Below are 20,534 nucleotides of genomic sequence, written 5' to 3' on the forward strand. Positions count from 1 at the left end.
GACAAATATACCCTAATTAGGGATGAAATGCTTACTGGTTTCATAGTATACAGTGTTAAAATTCCTGATGGTTAGTTGTACAGTTTCAATCTGTAATTACTGTGGTGATTTGGTTGATACTGTAACAGCCTGAGTCGCTAGTGCTCTGGCCATATCATCCATCCATAATCACCAAATTGCGTGTGTTTAACAAACGCTGATATTTTTTCCTGACTCTCAGACATTTGGGATCCACGTCTACATTTAACGTAATGAGTTGTCAACCTTCTCTCCTCTGCTCATCTTGTTTTGTGTTATTTTATGTTATCAAGATCTGAAACTGTATTTGTTTACATATGGTTATGTTGTTCTTACTGCACATACTTTGTTCATAATCGTTTTTAAATACTAATTTGATTTACTTATTTCGTTATTTAAGTCTTTGTTTAAACCTGCATTACGGGAAGTTTTCATTGAAAAAATAAAAACGCTGTTAGCAAGCTGAAGCCTTTATTTTTCAAAGGTTATGTTGCACATTTGAAATGGTGTTGGTCATCAATATATTATTTAAGCATTAAACTCTGTGAAACTACTTCAGTTTGTGTATCAGCAGTCTTCAAGAATTGTCAGCAGCTTTTGCAACAATACTGTGATAGTACTAATAACCATGATAATTTCGACACTATAATCATGATACAAAATTTTCACACAATTTCATCTCTAAGTCAAATGTATTCTACCTTTTGTGTTGTTAAGGAATATCACTGTGTCCTTTGTGGTGTTCAATGCAAGCATTTTTTATATGCACCTTGTTTGTTGTTACACTGTATCTCTTGTTGTTATACCTGACCTGAAACATGTTTATATATTGTAACTATAGTTTTTCAGATTAACATTTAGTTTGTCAGAGGAATAATTATGGGATCTACTTTTAATACACGGTTTATATCATCTTATATCACCATTAAAACTGTCTTTAAACTCAATGTTTTTGAGACAAGTGCATCTCAAAGCAGTAAAATATTAAAATCTAAAGCAAATTTAGTGGTAACTATTATGTATCTGGGTCTCACATGTATAACATGTTTATCATATGAGACCCAGTGGAAGATACTGTAGCTCAGTTATGGAATCAGTTGCTGGATTTAGAAATCTGGTTGACAAGACATTGCACATTGTTCTGTAATTTAGGGTCAACGTTTGTTTAGAGAATCTGAGTTCTGAAAATAGATGCACTAAACCCAAAATGTTTTTTTTACAATGATAATAATGTGGTACAGAGAACTATGATGAATATAATGTTTTACCTTTGACTGTGAAAACTGGACGATACGAAAATTTGTTTCATTTAGTTTTTTACTGTTATTGTGAACTGCACAATGCTTTGTTTCGTAAGATAAAAGATTGATTTAGTCATTTTGGTCGACGTGCAAATTTTGAGTTTGATATTTACTTATGAAACATAAATTAGCCAGATATCTGGAGAAAGCCTGCAAGAAGAGAAAAAAGGCTCTTTATTGTTTCAGTTTCTGATTTCTGTTCCTTTTTGGTGTGTGTGTTTTCTCTTTCTCCCTTTTTCTCCCTGTACTAATACCGGAGGAAGATGTATGTGTTTGTAAATTACGTGTGTCTTGTAATTCCAAGAAGGGATGGGCCAAATACATGAGCCTGACACAGAAATAAACTAGAACGGCACTCAGTAGAGTTCATGCCTCTGCCAAGGCCCAACAGTCCCCTTATGAAACCCCATTTGAATTCACTAGATCCAGATATTTATTTGGATCCGCAGGAAATTGCAGAAAATCTGAAATATTAGTCCCCTAAACATGTCTATTATTTTTCATCAAGATTAATGAATTAATATCTGAGAAATCAAAGAAAATGTAAAAAAAAGGAAAAGAATACCCTTTTAAACATTCACAATGTTAAAGAAAGTTAAAAAAAAATCCTGGATCCACACAAAAATGGAAGGCACTCTTCCTTGGGTCATGCCCCACCCCCCTACACAATTTCATGGAAATCAGTTGAGTAGTTTTTGTGTAATCCTGCTAAAAAATCATAAATATATGTATGGGAAAGAAAAAAGCCTTCTCTTAAACGACCTAATGGAAAGAAAGCGTACATGGTGAACATAATAAGAGCTGCGGAGCTTTGTTCCTTCCCTTACAAAAACACAGCAGATGAGAGATCTTCAGACAGAAGCCATACTGGACTGATCCCCCTGTGGTTGACAAATCGGGATGGACAGCTCAAGACACTTCAAAGCAGACAACGACCAGTCTGATAATTTTATGTCTGTGTCTCACAAACAGGCCATCACGGCTAAAGGGGCAGACTGTAGGAGACGACTGCCTGAAACAAACACAAACAAACACACACTCCCCACCCCCCATCCCACCCACCCAGCCAGCCAGCCACATAACAAAACAGACACACAGACAGCACACTGTGTGCGCACACACATCACTATTTCAGAGACAAACACAAGAGAGCGCACACACGCATTTCACCTTTACTGTGTCTCTCATTACCAGATGAAACCAACCGTACATTGATTCACAAAATGGAAGGGAAGAACGCATTAGTGTGTAATCACTGACTCCTGCATCGATTGGGGGGATGAATTAAAGGGCAAAGCAATATCATCAGTTGGTATAGGCCTCGGCTACACACAAATTACAGCTTCAAGGGGAAACAAGATACCTTAACCTTACTGTCTACCAGTGCATATAGCCTCGTCTATGATGAATGATAATAATAATAATAACACTACAGTGGGAGACATTTATGTCTCTAGAAAACACACTTGCTTTGAATGTAATTCAGAAAAGTTCAAAAACACATCCGCAGATGAGCATATTAATTAAGGATCAGAGAGGAAGTGTGAACACCTGGGATTCTAACTAGCGACCTTCGGGGCATTACTTTATCTTCCATTGCAAACCACAATGAGCCAGAGCACAGATAGACAGTGTTATTAGGCTCACCAAAAGTGATACTGAATTTGATTTTGAGAATACATTTCATTTTTGGCTGTACGGGAATATATGAATTGTCGGCTAAAGTTATAGCCACAGTGATAGCTTTGTGCAGTGTCATTTAAAATCAATGTAACTTTTTTACTGAGAGAGTCGCAAATAGTTCAGAAATAGCTGAAGGCTATAGGGCTTCATTAAAGAGCAGCAATATGCACCTTCCTGGATTAAAGTATCCAATATTACATACCAAGTGTCTTTAAGCAAACCGATTCACTGACAACTACCAAACAAACACCTGCTGTAACAGTTGTTCATCAACTTCCATCTCTAGCTCCAGTTAGAGAAAATAAAAATGTGTAGATGCAGATGGCTTCATTTAGAACACGGCTTTAAGAACTAGGATAAATACACATTTAACTTACTCATGAAGTGTAAAGACATCAAGGTGAACTGTAGTTCAGGAAGACTGAACTGTGTACAGTGTTCAATAGAGTCACAGTGTTCAACACATGTTGGGTTGGGCTCAAACCACGAGTATTGAGCTTATGGTGACTATAATGGGTCAATGGTTTCTAGTCGGTGTTATTGATACAGTTCATAAATAGAATAGTTTTAAGAAAAGAAAACTTAATCATGTTTTGTCTTAAGTTCATGTTGACAGAAAAACTGTCACTAAAATCACGAATCTGTGATTTACTTATTTTAACAAATCCCACATTCCTTGAACTCACTCCTCACTTGAAGGGGTAATTAAAATATCTATCAAATAAAGTCATCACAATAGTAATCAGTGGTGTCTAATAACAGTGCCCTTCTCTCAATAGCTGATACATGATTAGTTTGAATTAAAGACCGATTCCTCCTCGTATTATCTTCTTCTTTTTCTGTTTTAAGAAGAAATACATCACATGCAATAATGAAACCACTTCATGGGGCCTGTAAATAGAACAACATCTTAAATGAAAAGTGAGACGCTCACCTATGAGAAGTACTGTTCCGACTGCTAAACCACCACCTGTTTGTGGATTGAGAAAGAAGAACAAGAACATCGGTTATTCTATATAACATCAGTAACATGTTACAGAGTCAGTCTTTCTCTGCACTGGTGTGAATTGCCATAGAAATAAGTTTTCCAATAAGGAACGAGTGTGTTACAGTGAGCACATTAGCAAAACTATGAAACCACAGCATCTAAATGGAAAACAGCAATCATTAATTGTTACTCTGTACGTCTGTGCTTTTCTTACTGTGATCACTTTTTCACGTTGGTTGTGTCAAAAGCTCCATTAACTCAAAAAAAAAAAATGAAGACCACTGGTTGATAGTTTCACTCATTATTTGTATTAAATCCAGTGTTCTGCTTATGTGCTGTATACAGCTGAGTATTAGGGACCACAGTGGATCCGGTGTGTTCTGGCCGAGACAAACCTTTGCTTGTTTAAAACACAATCACACTTGAGAGATGAAACATAAAACAAGATTGCCGTATACTACTAATATTACACATTTAAAGTGCAGTCATCTGACCCTTACCCTCCAAATGTCTTCTCATTAAAGAAAAGTTAAATCAGGAATGTGTCATCGCTACCAGATATCGAAGCATATCAAAAGATTTTAAATTTTAGTTACAGAAGACAAAAAAAAAAGGACAGGAAAACAAATCTCAACCCACACAACTATCCAGTAGTCCATAAGATGAAGGGATGCCATATTTTACCACCTGAGCTAACAAGTGGCTGCTTGAATCTCATTATTTCCTGTGCTCATGACATAGAAAAACATGTCAACTTGTGATTAACAACTTTTGCTGGTGATTTTATGTCATGGATTTAATTTTATAGCATCTGGTAGTGAGTTGGGAGACATTTGCTTTTCTCAAATGGCATGAATATCAAGACAAGGCAGGCGAATCTGATGTTTTTGTGCAACTATAAGTATAAGGTGACACGAATCATTTTGTAAAATGAAAAATCTCAACTACAGACCAACGCTTCACAATGCAATGCAAAACGAGTCTCTTCTGTAATGTATAATGTGTGTGTGTGTGTCTGTGATGCTAACAGTAACTTCCTCCTGGTCAGTACAGTTTGATCTGTCCTGACAGGGACCAAACCCCCCCTCCTGGTGGAATGACAGCTCTGCCCTGAGCGAAATGAATCACACCACCACCGTGTCACTGCTGTCAGTGTGTTTATCTGAAGTTGCATGAGAAACCCACAGTTAGCCGTGTAGCTAGCAGCAGCACTGACCGAGCAGAAAGTCCAGTGAGGTGACACCGGTGGAGACTAAGAGCTGTCCGTTCAGAACCGACGGTCTGGTGCCGGGTATGGAGATCAACTTGCTCCTGGTTTTCTTCTGGAAACTCGTCGTGTTGAACGGGGAGCGCTGAGCCGCGGGTTTACACGCACTGTCCACAGGCGCAGCCATTCTGCTCGTAGCGTGGCGACGCTTAGCAATGTTTTGGAGAGCGTCGTCCAATCAGAGGAGCGTTTGCTGGGGCTCGGCCAATGGGAGCAGCGGTTGTTACGGAGCCGCTCGCTGCAGCTGTCAACGAGGAAGTTCACTGAGCAGTGAAGTGCATGGTCAGTGGAAGCTTTTATTTACAGGTGAGTTAAAACTCCGCTCTCACACGTTAGCTTCTGTTAGCTGCTGTGTTTCTGTGTTTTATACTGACACCGTGAGGGTTTGTGTGCTCTGCATTAACCACAGGATATTAACTGATCAAATAAAACCGTGACAGTTGGTTTCTACTGCTGCCTGCGACCTTGTCAGTTTGTTGCATGACTTTAGAGAATCTGCTGAATGTTGCACAGAATTAGCTCTTAGGCTCATGGCATAGTACAACAAGCTGCACGCACGATATCATATTACATTCAAGTCAAGTCTACTTGATTCTAGTGTGTGTGTGTGTGCTGTCCATGGTGCAGGATCAGGGTTAGATTACCATCTCTATAGTAGATTTAAAGGAGATTGTAGCTGTTGCATATGAATGGTGGAATGGTTAAATAGACTGAATCAGTCAAAATATGTTTACAGCATAATGGAGCATGTGCCACTGGATGAAACACACACATCCACATTAATATAGGTGTCATTACTACTTCCTGCATGCAAAGCAGCTGTAACAGCCAGAAAAGGATTGGTGCTGTGTGTGTGAAAATATTAAATGCAATTAACACAGCGTAGCAAGTTATGACTACACAACATATCGCTGTACTCTGTGCATCACAAATGTAAAGAACCAATATGCTTTATGTCACTATATTAGTGTCAATCGGCAAATTAATGCATTGTGATGTTTGCTGCAGTGCTACAAAGTATCACAGTAGCGAAGTTTATTTTATTCTATTCTATTCTATTCTATTCCCTGTCGAGGCGTGTTCTTTGTAAAGACAGAATAAACAAATGTGTAATCTATCTCTTAATTTACATCCTGAGGTTATGTCCTATATACAATGTGATAAACGGGGTCATGGACTGCAGTTTTACAAATTCATCATAAAACAGAGCAGCTTCATGTGTGTTTCTCTATACACTTTAAATCACTAAACATTACACATGTGTATTTGTGGTCGTATACACTGTTGTCATGTTAAGCTGACGGTGAATGTCACTGTGGATCCATGTGCGTCGCTTCACCATTCACATTCATTTCAGAGGGAGGGTTGAGCAGGTGTAAGTGAGGGAAGCTCAGAGTATGACACATTAACAGGAGTAAACCACTGCAGCTCAATGATAGCTGTGGGAAGAGTTTCACTCCCACCTTGAAATGATCATAGAATAATAAGCACTACTCTTGAACACCAGCACAGTCCGTTCCTGCTTATACTCTACCTGCTCTGCACCAAGTCAGCTCAGTGTAACCTGATGATGAACTGCTGGCCTCTTTTAACTTTATAACCTTTAAGACTGTTTTCCCCTAAAACACAGTAGTAAACTGGAGCCTTTTATATCCTTTTGGGATTTTCATGGAATGGTTAAAAGAGAGAAAAATATATATATGTAGGTAATATATTATACATTATAAAAAAAAATCTTTGATTTTGACACACAACAAATTTATTGTACATTTTACCATCATGTAAAAAGAGTTGAATTCAAGTACAGTAATGTCATTTTAAGTCATTTTTGATATAACCTTAATTCAGCGTGGTCCAGAATATACTCTTATATTTATGATATATCATTAATATTATTTAAGATATTAAATTGGCACTAGAATACAGGATGAGTATATTTTACTTCACAGAAACTAGTTTTGTTTCAGTATGAAATAATATAAGCACATTGTGAAGTGTCCAACATTAACAAAAACTAAAATACTCATAGGGTTGAGCACTGAAATGTAAAATGTAATGCATCACTGTGCTCAGCAGCTAGGGGACCTTTTTCACCTTTTACATATCACACAGTCTAGACAAAGCGCAGATGCAAACGCAGTACAATAGAATATGGTAGTAGTTATACAACAAATACAGCAATTCATGATGGATGGATTCTGTCAAGTGGCTTTCCTTATAGGGTTCTTCTATTGTGCATGCTGGCTCACACTACAAAGGGACATTTTAATGTCACATCAATATGTACCTGTGTTTTTCCTACTATGACAAGCGGATATATCCGCTATGAAAAATGGAAACTTTCACATATTTGAGAACTCTTTATGTTCTGTCTGATCCTGCAAACCACAAACCAGAAGTCCTGTATGTCCACTTTGAATACTGCTTGACGGATGAGTGATAATTGTAATCCTTGAGACAGCTATAAAAAGCTTTGTGTGGCAGGGAGAGGCTAGAGGCAGCACAAGATCACAGGATACTCTAAGGCTCCAGAGGAAGCAATCGCCCAACTGCTCACTTTACAAATGCTCTTAGCAGAGGCAGTCCTGCTGTTTTGACAGCACTGTTGAGATTTATATGTGCTGACAGGAGACCAAGGGAATATATCATGACTGACAACACTGGGCATTGTGGAAAGCCTATATGATACAAATAAGATGCGCTGACTGACCTGCATTTCAGAAGGAGGGGTGCCTGCTTCAGCAGCGCAACGTGCAGGATGCAGGAGCACACTGCTGTGGAAACTTTTCCCCACATCCTCCGCACAATGCCAGTCACCTTGTTTCCTAACTCTCCTCAACAATACAGCGTGTGGAAGTGTAAACACAGCTGCCTAATTGTACAGAAATAACACAATTTTCTTCATTTTCAATGTGTCATCTGTTCATGTGTGTTTATTTTCTGCAGTGTTTTTGTCACTTCTTTCAGCCCCTGTATCTGATGGAGCTATATAATGGCAGCAGTCATAACATGTCAGATCTTTCCTGCTCAGACTGTTTTGGTTTCTTCAGTCTAACGCTGCCATCAGTGAAGAACTGCGAGAAGCAGTGGAGATTTGGGTCTGAGGGAGGCAAGATTATCATCAGCGTGCACCATATTTGTTTTGTTAGTGTAGAAAGGAAAGCAATATTCCAAGGGTGTAAGTACAATAAGCAGAGGATGGGTTTTTGTAAACAGCTAATTTTGACTGTACGAATTTGACTTTTTCCATTTATTCATCTCGCATTGTTTGAGGAACTTTATTTTTGTTCCCTGAGATTTTTTTGCTGATGAAATACAGAACACTTTTTTTTTAGCTCGACCTATCGGAGAGAAGAAAATAGACTGTGAAAATACTTGCTCATCAAGAACTAAAGGAAATCTCATTCTCAAAAATCATAGGTTTATGTTCCTGTTGAGGTGTAGCGTATATATGAGGCTTCATAATGAGCTGCCCAGAGCTAAACACAAATAGCTTTGTGAATCTGATACAACACCAGATAAGATCTTTCCATTCTTTCAGCACCGGGCCAGCAGCCGGTGGTCAATACAATAAGACTTAGTGGCTGATTTCTTTTTTCCATTCAGTGTAATTGGCTGGGGACTCTGTCAACCCACACTTCCTTTCACTTCATAGCAGTTGTATTCATATCACTTGGCTATTATTTGCACTGGCTGACCCATTGATTGTAGGTTTAAACCCTCAGCTCCTCAAATAGTAACCTCGCTCAGCTGTTTCACGGCTGTGTTGCCGTTAGCGACAATGAAAAGAGCAATATGGAGATCAGTCGCTTCAAATAAGCCTCTGATAGAAGGCAGACCTAGACGAGATGGGGGCTAGACGCAGCACTCTGTGACTGAGACTCTTACATCTGTCACTCTCCATCCAGCCAGGTGTCTGTGTCGAAATCAGCAGGATTATCTCTGATTGGACTGATAGTTGAAACAGACCCCCCCGGTTGCCAAACCTCCTCCTTTTATATAGCTCACATTAAGATCAAATCAAGCACTGCGCAACAGGACAAATGCCCCACCCTCCTCTGCCTTCTGCTGCCCAGAGGACAGAGGACATCAGAGGTGGGATTCGTCCCCTCTCTGGTGCTGCCTGCTCCTCCAGACTCCCTTCCATCTGGGATCCTCAGGGAGACGAAGAATATCTGACAAGGGACTTGTAAGCCTCTTAGCCCCCCTGTTGCGCAGCTCTCTCTCAGCCCATGTTTTCCTAATTTAGTTGTGTAAGGAGTCCACTGCAAGGCCCTTGTGTGCTGCTTGGATTGAAATTCTCTTTGTGGCTCTAATAGACTGGCCATGTATATCAATTAACACTACTGAGCCAGTGGCAGGTTCAAACCTCTGGAGACCAGTGGCTGTAATTCCTTTTTCAATGTTTCCTTATGGCTTCAATAATGTGTATTTAATTAGGTATACATTTTTTTAATAGAGTGATGTTGTCTTTATTATTTGTTAAATTACCTCTGCCAAATGTTTTCACCTGGCTCTGTTTGTTTGTCTGTTAGGGGGATTATCCAAAAATGACTGGATGAAAAACCATTACATTTTGGGATGAAAAAAATCTGTTGGTGTCAATTTGGTGCGACTTGATTGAATGTAAGACAGTCGGGCCTTAGCTCAGTGCTATTCTAGTTTATTATTTCTACTTTTAAATTAGCCAAACTATGTGCATTCAATAAAAAAAATCAACATTAGATCTTGGGAACCCTTACCCTATTTTTCTGTGTATAAATAATCATTCATTTTTATTGAATGAATGATGTTTTTGAAATAATGATGTCAATGATTCATTAGTTAAAGTTAGAAAGGCTTTAAGAAATGTTATTTGTATGGATTTATTTGCCACCAGTGTTGATTATAAGACAATTTACTCAAATGTTCGAATATTGTCATGATTATTTCATTGTTTTCATCATGAGGAAACATCATATGAAAGAACAATAACAACTTCATAAATGGTTTTCAGTGTTTGATAGACTGCATTTTTGTTTTGGGTCTTTATTCATGTCAGTGCAGATGATGAAATTAGACCTCCTTCATGTTTTATTGTTGCAGTGTGAAAATTGATATCTGGGTGGATATAATGATGAGCTTCTCCATGTATTGGTGCACTTTTAATGGTCATGGGTGAAACAACGTTTTTTCCTGGTTGCCGCTTCCTCAGTAAGAGAATCACAGAGTTAAACACACATCAAGTGTTTCCATCGCCAGCTCTTCACTTGAGGTCCCCTCTTTTCGCCACCAGTAGCGCTGTGCTGTGACCGCGGGAGGCCAGTTGACACAGATGGTTCTGCAGAGTGGGCTGCGCTGACTTTCTTTGTTTTCCCATGAACATGTTTGGCGTGTAATCCCGGATTAGCAGAGAGACTTTGTGTTAATTTACAGCTGTAATTCAGCATTCATTTAATGTTGGTATTCCCCTAACACACACACACATGTCGGGTATTAGGGCCAAGAGATAGTGTGGGTCGCCTGACTCTTTGCTGGGGAGGATTGGAGGTCACAGAGATCCAATCAGAGGCTTCTGTTGATGTCCACCTCATTCTGAATCCCGAAGGAGTCGCTGCAGCCAGCTCACATATACAGCTTCTGTGAAACACATAGGTAGTGCTATTGTCTGTGCACATTCATGCCACATCCACATGCACACACACAGACACACACTATCAATGACAGAGGGTGCCTCAGAAAACCAGGCGGCTGCATATGGACTCTCTTGATATCAGTCACTGGCCGTGTGATCTTGTTATGCAAAGTCCCTTAATCCCTACCTATGATGAATGCCCACTGGAATTGTGTGTGTGTGTGTGTGTGTGTTGGGGGGGCTGAAACAGAGATATGAGGGCAGCTGTACCAGGACGCTGTCCACTGTTCTCTAGCAAAGATTCCTGATCCCCAGCCTAGCAGAAGGAAGAACACATGTGAGATCATGTCTGAGGGTGCACTACAGTACCCGATGAGAGAGATGCCGGCAGAGGAAGCTGAGAGCAAGATAAATACGGCTGAATATGTTGCCTTAGTGCAGAACTGAGATTCACATTAACCTCGAGACCACTTGCTTCCCAACACGGGCATTATAGGGCCAGAGGTGTTATTGTACCAGCTGGGGGAGGACTGAGTTTGTAGCTCCTGTGGAACAGAACGAGGGACCTGAGCAGGCTGCGACTGCAAAGGGGCACTTCATTTGGGCCCTGTGCTGAGTTTATATATCTGTCCCCCCTCCACCTGCTTGGGCGCCACCATTCGCAGCGGCGGCAAAAAGCAGAAGGTTGCCAGGGGTGATGGTGGAATGGGGGGAAGAGCGGAGTAGCTGCACACAGGGAGGTGAAAGGATGGAGTTGGTCTTTTTTGGATCAGAGAGGATGTCGAATGGGCCAAAGAGACAAACATTGCTAGGGATGAAAGAATAGATAGAGGGCTTAATAGGTGGAATATAGTTGGCATGAATGAGAGAGCATTGTGTCTGTTTGTGTGTGTGTGTGAGAAGAGTGGAGGGGGGTAATGGGATTAGGGGTAACACCTTTGGCATGGCTTGGGAGAGCCACCTGACACCCGGTCTGTTGGGGACCTGGGGAGAAAGGCGGGGTGCAAGGAAGAAATTGGGGGTCTAATCCGTGTCCATCTTTGGGAAGTCATTCCCAGAGCTCTGAGGATTTGGGGCTTTGGTTTCCGCTCTGCTTGCTTTGGTTAATAATACCCTGGGAGGGAGAGGAGACATGGAGAGCGAAATAGGGAAAGAGACAGAAGGAATGGGGGAGATGGAGAAAGAGATTTCTTTACCCCTTGGTGGACTGGCAGGGCAGCGGCCGAAACCAAAACTGCTTGAAGTTCAGAATAACCTCTAAATCAAGCTGTATCTGTTCTTTTCTAAATATACACTTGTTTGTGTATATACGTTTGTGTGTGTTTGTCTGTGCAGATGCTCCTAGGCACACACTCTGTGTTTGTAAAGATTGACTTACTTTATTCTGTCCGTCCAACAGGTTGCAGCTTGAGTAAAAGTCAATAACCTGAGTGTGTCTGGGATGTTTGCTCAGAAGACACATGGGTGGTCCTTGTGTGTGTTTGTGTGTCCGAGTGTTTGCAGGGCGGGCACTCGGGCACTGGGGTGTCTTATCCGTTTCCATGGTGCTGACAGAAGTTGATAACTGTTCTAATAATTGCAGCCGCGGCGGAGGCCGTGGCGTGTCAGGGACTATAGCTCGCAGACGGCACAGAGCTGCTTGGCTGGATGTGTCACAGCTTCTGTGTTTGTCCCTCACCTCTGCACAAGGTGTTGATTGGTCCATCCTACACTGGACCAAAGTTCAGGGCAGTTTTCTGGTGTGAACTGGCTGCTCAGCCTCTGAGAATGAAACACCAGGGAATGTGCCATCTTAGCGGTAGGCCAACTGTGACAACCTTGTCCACACCCTGAGCAATTAAACCCCAAACAGCCTTTTGTTTTTAGAAATCCTGTCGAGGACATAAGCCTAAAATACATGTCTCAGACACTCAGATAATTTCCTCACCTCTGTATATGTAAAGAGCATTTGATAATGACATTATATGTATTTTACATTGAGCCATAACCTATGTTTGTGTTTTGTGCTGCAGGTGGAGATGTTCCGTCGTGTGCTGGGGTCGACTTTGGGTTTTGTGGGCTACACGGTCCAGTATGGCTGTATTGCACATTGTGCCTTTGAATACTTTGGAGAATTTGTGGTGGTGGGTATCAATAATGTCACAGAGTGAATGGCTGATACCTTTTTTTTAGGGCTGGGCAATAAAACAATAATAATAATATTTATCGACATAATTATCAATAGTATCACATATGTAATTGTTTGCCTTGATATCATTTTTGGCTATGTTGTCCAGCCCTGCTTTTTCTTGAAATACAATTAATGAATTTATGCCCAATAAATAATTCTGCTTTTGTTGTTTTGCTTCAGTGCTCTGGTCCATCAATGGAGCCGACTATTGTCAGCCATGATATTGTCTTCTCAGAGAGGATGAGTCGTCATCTTTGCAAAATAGAAAAGTGAGTTCAGTCAGTTGATTCATGCAAATAGAGGAGACAGTAACCATGTTGGAATAAGTATTATGTACTATTATATACTGTGTGTATATATATATATATATATATATATACACATGTATGTACCATTTCACCACTCACATTTTTGATTAACTGTAAGATTTTTTTAGTCCTTTCTTTCCTTTTCTTTTTTAAAAGTTTGTCAATAGAGTAAAGGGAAAGATGTCAGCAATTTCCAGCAAATGTATAGTACCACATAGATTATACAAGATATTTTGCATGATAACTGTTGATGAACTTATCTTGTGTTCAATTCTTCTTTTCAGGGGGGATGTAGTGATTGCAAAGAGTCCATTTGACCCAAATATGAACATTTGTAAAAGGGTAATTGGGCTGGAGGGAGATAAAGTCTGCACAAGTTCCCCACCAGACATGTTCAAGACCCACACATTTGTGAGTATGTTTACATCATACAATCCCATATTTGTTGAAATTAATGTCAGCTTCTTTTCTCATACGTCCTGTGATTACCTGCTTTACCAAGTGAGATTCCTCGTGGCAGTTTTACGGTTTTGCCTCCAGCATCTACAACTAAGAATCTCTTTGAAAGAAAAAAAGGTTTAAAAGATGTCGGGGAAATAGAGAATGAATGAAGAATGTGTTTATAGCAAAGCACTTGAAAGTTTGTTTCACCCTTAAATGACAAACAGAATTTCTATGCATAATGCAAAACCGTCTCTCGGTTTGCCTTTGGTTTTCTTTGTGTGTGTGTGTGCCACAGTCTATAGACTATCATAGTTGTTTACATTTTAGACCGCACACATCCATTTTGTGTCATTGGTCAAAATATCAGCTTTTGACAACACCTATATTTCCTCAGAACAGTGATAAAACCAGAGAGAGAGCAGGGGTTCTGCCGCTGAAACCACTGTCATTGCTTTTCTATTACTACTCTCCCCAACGCCCACAGCTCAGGCCTGCAATCTCTCTGAAGCCTGTTAGAGTTAGTGCCAGCCGAATGAGCAGACTGATGGGTGGGTGGAGATGTGTGTGTGTGTGTGTGTGTGTGTGTGTGAGTGTGTACATATGTCTGCAAAGCAAAGGTTGCGTTTATGTTGCATGTTTTTGAATTTATTGTGTATTTTATAGACTGGGCAGACTGTTGAATGGGTTCAGTGGAACATAGCATAAGGCCAAGCCTGTAAGTATCATTCAGCAAATGAAATGGGGAAATAAAGAGGTTACCTATTCTGCTAGCTTCACCTCCACATACAGAGTGCAGAACGTGTAATATGAGACATTGTGATTCGTGATCTCAGGATGTAGTTTCTCACATTCAGGTCTCAGTTCAAGTCATTTTTAAACTGGCCAGTAGGTGGAGAGCTACTTGATTTAGGCTCGTCTATCAAGTGTAGATTGAAGCTGATTGGCCTCTATTCATTTTGGATGTTCCTTCACTTTCATTCATTCATGCCCACTGTATTACACAGCTACTTAAACCGGTGGCATGATAGGTGATGATAGTTTGTTGGCATTTATTGTATCGTATTTATCATGTCACTTTGTAACTGTTATTAGTTTTGTGCTGTCAGGTAATCTGAACTGGTTCGTGTTGATCTGATTCATACAATGATAAACATGAACCATTAAGAGATTTGTAAATCAGGGTGTCAGTATTTTGACTGTTTTTAAAGGCCCGACTGTGTAACAGGCTGATCCCTTATAAGTTGTGGCTAACATTTATTTAACAGGAATTAATATCAATAAGCTTTATCGAGATGAAAAAAAAGTCAGTGTCCTTGGGAGATTAAAAGTAAGTTTTTAAAAATAAGTAATAATCTAATCAACATAACACATTTTTGGCAGTGTGGTAACTCATCAGCTTTTAAATGTAAAAATTGTTCTTTCTAACTACAATTTATACAAATATACTGTATCTTTGTCGTAGTGTGATATACATAGAATTGCACTGTATCATTTAGATAAGAATACATTCATCATTCATTTTTATGGATTACTGGTTTACTTAATGACGTCAAAAACATGAAAATGGTCCATTCAAATTCCTACTGTCCAATGTATCATCTTCATATCGTTTGTTGTTTTTATCAGTCCATTACCCAAAGATATTAAATTTTATTAAAGACCAAAAAGCAGTAAGATTGTCATTATTGTCTAATTTGAAAAAAATGACTTAATTGTTCATCAAAAATTCTCAAAAGTTGACTAATAGATTACTTGAGTTATCATCTCAGCTTACTTTTGAAAATGTAACAGGTCTGAGAAACAAAGTTGGTTCATTGAAGTACAAAATTATTTACTTCTAAAATGATTCCGAAGGCTGAGAGTATTACAGCTCAAACTGTGTAAGCTGAGAGTAAACAAGCAACATATGAGACACTAGGAACTTGCAAACTATTTCACATCAGTAGAGCCCACACCCAACATGGTGGACCAAAATATGCAAAATCTACTTCCTGCACCAGGCTGTACAGTGGTGTGGTCTGTATCTCAGAGGAAGAGCCCAATGTCTGAGGTTCAGTGGGGAAAGATTCATCCTCTGTGTTTCGGAAGTATGGAGATACCCCAGGGGTCGGTCCTAGGTCCATTGCTTTTTAGCATCTTTTCTACACCTGTCAGAACAAATAGTGAGGTGCCAACTTTACATTATCACAATGTCTTGAGTCCTCTCACTTGACACTCAATAAAAAAAATTTAAATAAGGTCAAATCATCAAATGTCACATATTAGAGAAACTATATTTTCAGATTCATCTTCATTAAACGTTACAACCTACAGATTATTTTTAATTGCCAACATTGTCGTGCTTCCTCTCTGTTTTGTTTTTCTTGACACCAGCACTGCAATAGAGTCAGTGCACAAGTCTCAATAAAATCTAACAGTTGCATTTCAGTGAACAAAACCTCATTCGTACAAACACAATTTTAATGCCTTTCATATATGTGTACATCTAATACTCCTGTACAATACAACAGTTTTGTTTTTTACATACATAGAGTATTTGCACCTATATTGTTTTTCTTTCTTCATTTTTTTATTTTAAAACTTTTTAAAAGCCCCCTGTGGACAGGTGTTGGAAATGATAATTTTGCTACAAACACCAAGTACAGTGCGTCTCGTGCTTGTGCATAACTGTATGCCGCAGTACCAATGCTATTGTTATGTCCTTTTCAAATAAACTAAACTGAAATTGAACCATATATTTTTTAAACGGTTACAATTTGTGCTATTTGTCTAACCAGGTCAAATTATGTTTTCAAGCAGTGGCAAGTGGTGCAGAAATAAAATTGGTATTTGTACAGTAAACCTCAACATCATTAGTACAACAAATGGACCTGGATCCATTTTGTTGTCTGGTGACTGACAGGAGTCAGGCTCATTATGCAGCAAGAATCAGGAGATGGAGAGAGAGACAGAAATGCTGCTTTAAACTGTTCAAATAGTCATCTTGAAATAACCATTGAGCTAGTTTTCACAAAGCGTTTTATTTTATTTCTTACACTGTAATTATTGCTTTGGGATGATAATTTATTATCACCCAGGAGCAAAATCGCAGGCTTTATGTGACAACATTTGGGGTAACTGAGAAAACATCCGCCGTTCACATAAATGTTTGGGCTCCCTTAGGGAGTTTTTTTAAAACCCCCCAGAGGATGCACGTGTTTGTGTAGATGGTGTGGGAGGCATTAATGTGGACCTGTAAAGATACATTCTGGAAAATGGTGTTAGACTCTGTCATCACCTCCTTTTTTTGTTCTGACAGACAGACGGGCCCTCCCTACCCTCAGAGATCCAACTGGAGACTAATTGCCCTGTCACCTTTTAGGAATCATTTCTGTGTCTGAGCCTTTGTGTCAAAACATTGACACTTGATCCCTGATGTTACAGCAGAGAGAGAGAGCGACAGAGACAGAGAGAGCTGTGCTGTTCTTTGCCGTAAAGATGGACTGAGCAATGTGGTATAAGATGAGCTCTGTACGCCTGTATGTATTTAAGCTGAACATAATTCAGCACCTCAATCATGTTAACATAATGAGCACTGTAATAGTGTGGCTGTTAAACAACACACCTCTGCAGTGAGGAGAGCTCTGGTTTCAGCTCCTCTTGACACGTCTCTGACAGGTACACAATGCCTCGCCTCGACCCAGCCCGCATCCACGGGACGGGTGCAATCTCTGCCATCCATCACACCAGAGCTGCCGGCAGCGCAGATTAAACTGACTCCATGTCGAGATACTACAAGACGGTGTTGGTCCAACCTGGAGCTTTTGGAAATTTAAAATTACTTTTAAAAATAAGGCGTCTAAATTGTGTTTATGTGCTAAAATAACGAATGACTCACTTATTTCCTCGCGACCCTGTCGACAGTGAAACTTCTTAATTGATATGTATGCAAGAAATCATATGAGACTTGAAACAGCATTTTTTTTCTTAAAGAAACAGCTGTTTGGCAGCAATAGGTTTTATTCAGAAGTTCGCCTTTGACTTGCTATGTTTTTCTTTTCCTTGTACATGCACCTGCAACTTGCAAGGTGATACGCATAAGCTCTTATCCGTGTGTTCGCCACAGCAGAGCAGCTCAGGTTTCAGACCTCTTCACTTTCTCACTTTTCTGAAATACTGCCTGGTTGATCTTTGAAGTGTAGTCCTGGGTTTTTCTGTGACGTCATTTGTGTTTTGAGACTCAAATCCAAAGTCTCATATTTGGCCGTTCGCCGATTGGATTGATTGATTGACCTGCTTTCACTCAGGCTGGATTATGATGAAGCTGACGTGTCCTGTTTATCAAGAAATTAACACAAGAGACTGAGACTGTCCAGCAAATTCTGGAACAAACGCTTGAAATATCTTAATCAAACCTCTACGTCTTTAAGATGAGTATTAGATCCTTTTTCTTTTTTTTTAAGGAAGATGAGGAGAAACGGGGGGTTCTGGTTTGACAGATGACAAACGGTGGTGTTTCTTCTTCCTGTGCTTGGGAGCCAGCATATGTTGCCATGTTAATGAGGTGTAATGGTGGGAATCCCGCATGCTGACATATGGTTCTCAGATGACTCCTTTAATGATATTCATTTGTGTCGTCGTTATTTAGTGAGTTGTATACCTCGTGTTAGGTCAACATGTCACTGGCTCGTGATTATGTCACATCATCTGTCTCAATTATGGAATATGAAATGAAACGCAGTATCCCACAGTAGGACAGAAAACTCTAATCAGGGAGCCAGGTGACAGGAATGAGGAACACGAGCGGAGGCGAAGGTGTGACGTCACCTCGGCGCCGACAATGTTCTGCTTCTTTATCCATGTTGTTCTCTTTCCTCCAGAGGACTTTTGCCGTTAAAAAGTTAGGCAACACAAAAATAGACTCGTGGATTGTGATGCCCATTATGACAATATAATGTGTTGTTGATCCTGTCTGCACATATAGGGGGGACAGCGCACTTAATTAGGGCCTTGACAAGCCTACTCTCCTAAAGTGATGAGATTAATCATAATTGGTGTCACTGTGAATTAGAGCCCGCTTGGATGACTGCCCCACTGGCAGGTCGGACCGCGGTGGAGACCCTTGGACGCTGCTGCTAGCCGCAGCTTAGCCCTCTTTTTCTCCCTCTTTCCCTTTCTCTCTCTGTCTCTCTCTCTCTCTCCCTCTGCCCAGCTATCTCAGGCCCCTCTCTAGCTTTGCCCTCCCTGGGTAAGAGGGGCGCAGATCTCAGCCAACAGCCTAATGACCCCGTTTGAAGTTCTTCTAAATCCCTCCCGACCCTGCCCGTTACCCATGACCCCTCTCCTAAGACGGTACGGGGTTAAAGAGGGACAGGCAGGTTGACGTTAAGATAGGCTGAGGAGGGAGGGGATGGCTGAGGCGACTCGTTGGGAGTAGGGGGTGGGGTTAAGGTATATTCTCGGTACATAACTCACTTGAAATATGTATCAGATGTTTGAGTTCTGTTTGATTCCCATGTTTTGTGATAGAAGAGTGATGATTTTCTCCCTTTTTGTGTCTGATGATGTTTTTAGGTTCCAAAAGGCCACGTATGGCTAGAAGGGGATAACCTTAGGAATTCCTCTGACTCACGCAGCTATGGCCCAATTCCCTATGCCCTCATCCGAGGGCGTGTTTGCTTAAAGGTAACAGGGGAGGTGTTTGTGTTGTGTGTGTGCGTGTGTGTGCGTGTGTGTGTGTGTGTGTATGTGTGTGTGTGTATTGTCAAGTATTTAAACTTGTTTTTCACACAATCAGAAGAGTTTGGATTGCATCGCTCACAGATTGGTTCCAAGGTGTGAAGCTCCAAGCCATGTATGATGTTGTTTTTCTTCATTATTTTTACAAGTCCAGTTAGTTTGTCCATTTAAAGCACAATGCAGAGATGTGAGTCAGTTGGAAGTTCAAAGCAAGTGTGTCTGATTGACCAAAGCCTGGACAACATATTGTCTAGCTTTCCATTCTGCTGTGTTGTCATGTCACTGGATGTCATAGCAACCACGACCCTGGAAACAGGTCAGCCAACCTTCTGTCCATCTGATTGGACAGCGGCACTCCACTGGAGGCCCTGTTACGACAGCTGATGAAATAACAGGATCTCGTACCAAGTCAAATGCATCATTAAAAGGCGTATTAGCAAATGTGTCCAAGAAGTGAGATCATGTGTGGTACTTAATGGTTGGAGGTGCTTTATTTAGTCATCATATGGGTCTAATCTCGTTTTTAACTCGTTGTTTCTTTGTGCCTTTTGTCCCTTGCAGCTCTGGCCGCCGCATAGTTTTGGGACCCTCAGTGAAAGCCCAACCAGACGCATCATTAAAACTCACAATGACTCAGATTGACTCATTTAATTTGTTTGTACTGTATGTTACTTTGCTTTCAATCTTTTTCAATAAAGCTTGATATTTATTTAAAATTTGATTTGTATAAGTAGTCGTACTTGAATCTTTCGAAATAAGCCAGTCTCAAACCCAGCATTTTTAAAGGTATGTTTATCTATTGGGGGAATACTTTGCAATTGTACAGGCTTCATGATTTTACTGTTTTAATTCTGACAGTGTCTTGTGTTGTGGAGCTTGTGGTGTGTTGGCTGTAGCTGTGAAGCACTGGGAGGAACAGCACTGCGTGAGAAGCAAGTAAATCTGTGTCTCTGTGGAGCTGCTAACAGCAGAGAGCGGGCGGAGGCACAGACGGGATGCACAAGGTGTACATTAATAATCAGA

At 40.3% G+C, this 20,534-nt stretch overlaps 2 protein-coding genes across 3 annotated transcripts in view; one reads left to right on the forward strand and one right to left on the reverse strand.

Annotated features, from left to right (window-relative positions):
- Positions 1 to 5,508, reverse strand: part of elp4 (elongator acetyltransferase complex subunit 4) — a 54,961-nt gene extending 49,453 nt beyond the window's left edge. The window contains exons 1-2 of the mRNA XM_035158017.2: positions 5,207 to 5,508; positions 3,937 to 3,972 (exon numbers count right to left, since the gene is read on the reverse strand). Of these exons, the coding sequence (XP_035013908.1) occupies positions 3,937 to 3,972; positions 5,207 to 5,384 (214 nt within the window). The 5' untranslated portion in view covers positions 5,385 to 5,508. The remainder of the gene's footprint in view (positions 1 to 3,936; positions 3,973 to 5,206) is intronic.
- On the forward strand, positions 5,368 to 20,232 carry immp1l (inner mitochondrial membrane peptidase subunit 1). Of its 2 annotated transcripts, none has more exons than XM_035158019.2 (6): positions 5,368 to 5,563; positions 12,881 to 12,994; positions 13,222 to 13,310; positions 13,634 to 13,760; positions 19,347 to 19,457; positions 20,073 to 20,232. In XM_035158019.2, exons 1-6 carry the CDS (start codon positions 5,537 to 5,539, stop codon positions 20,151 to 20,153), a joined length of 549 nt encoding a protein of 182 aa, XP_035013910.1. In that variant the 5' UTR covers positions 5,368 to 5,536; the 3' UTR covers positions 20,154 to 20,232. The 2 variants fall into 2 exon arrangements, with proteins under 2 accessions (XP_035013910.1, XP_035013919.1); XM_035158028.2 differs by having other exon boundaries at positions 12,884 to 12,994.
- The last annotated feature ends 302 nt before the right edge of the window (positions 20,233 to 20,534 follow it).

This window comes from Hippoglossus stenolepis, chromosome 1, assembly GCF_022539355.2.
Source record: "Hippoglossus stenolepis isolate QCI-W04-F060 chromosome 1, HSTE1.2, whole genome shotgun sequence".
Classification (NCBI taxonomy): Eukaryota; Metazoa; Chordata; class Actinopteri; order Pleuronectiformes; family Pleuronectidae; genus Hippoglossus; species Hippoglossus stenolepis.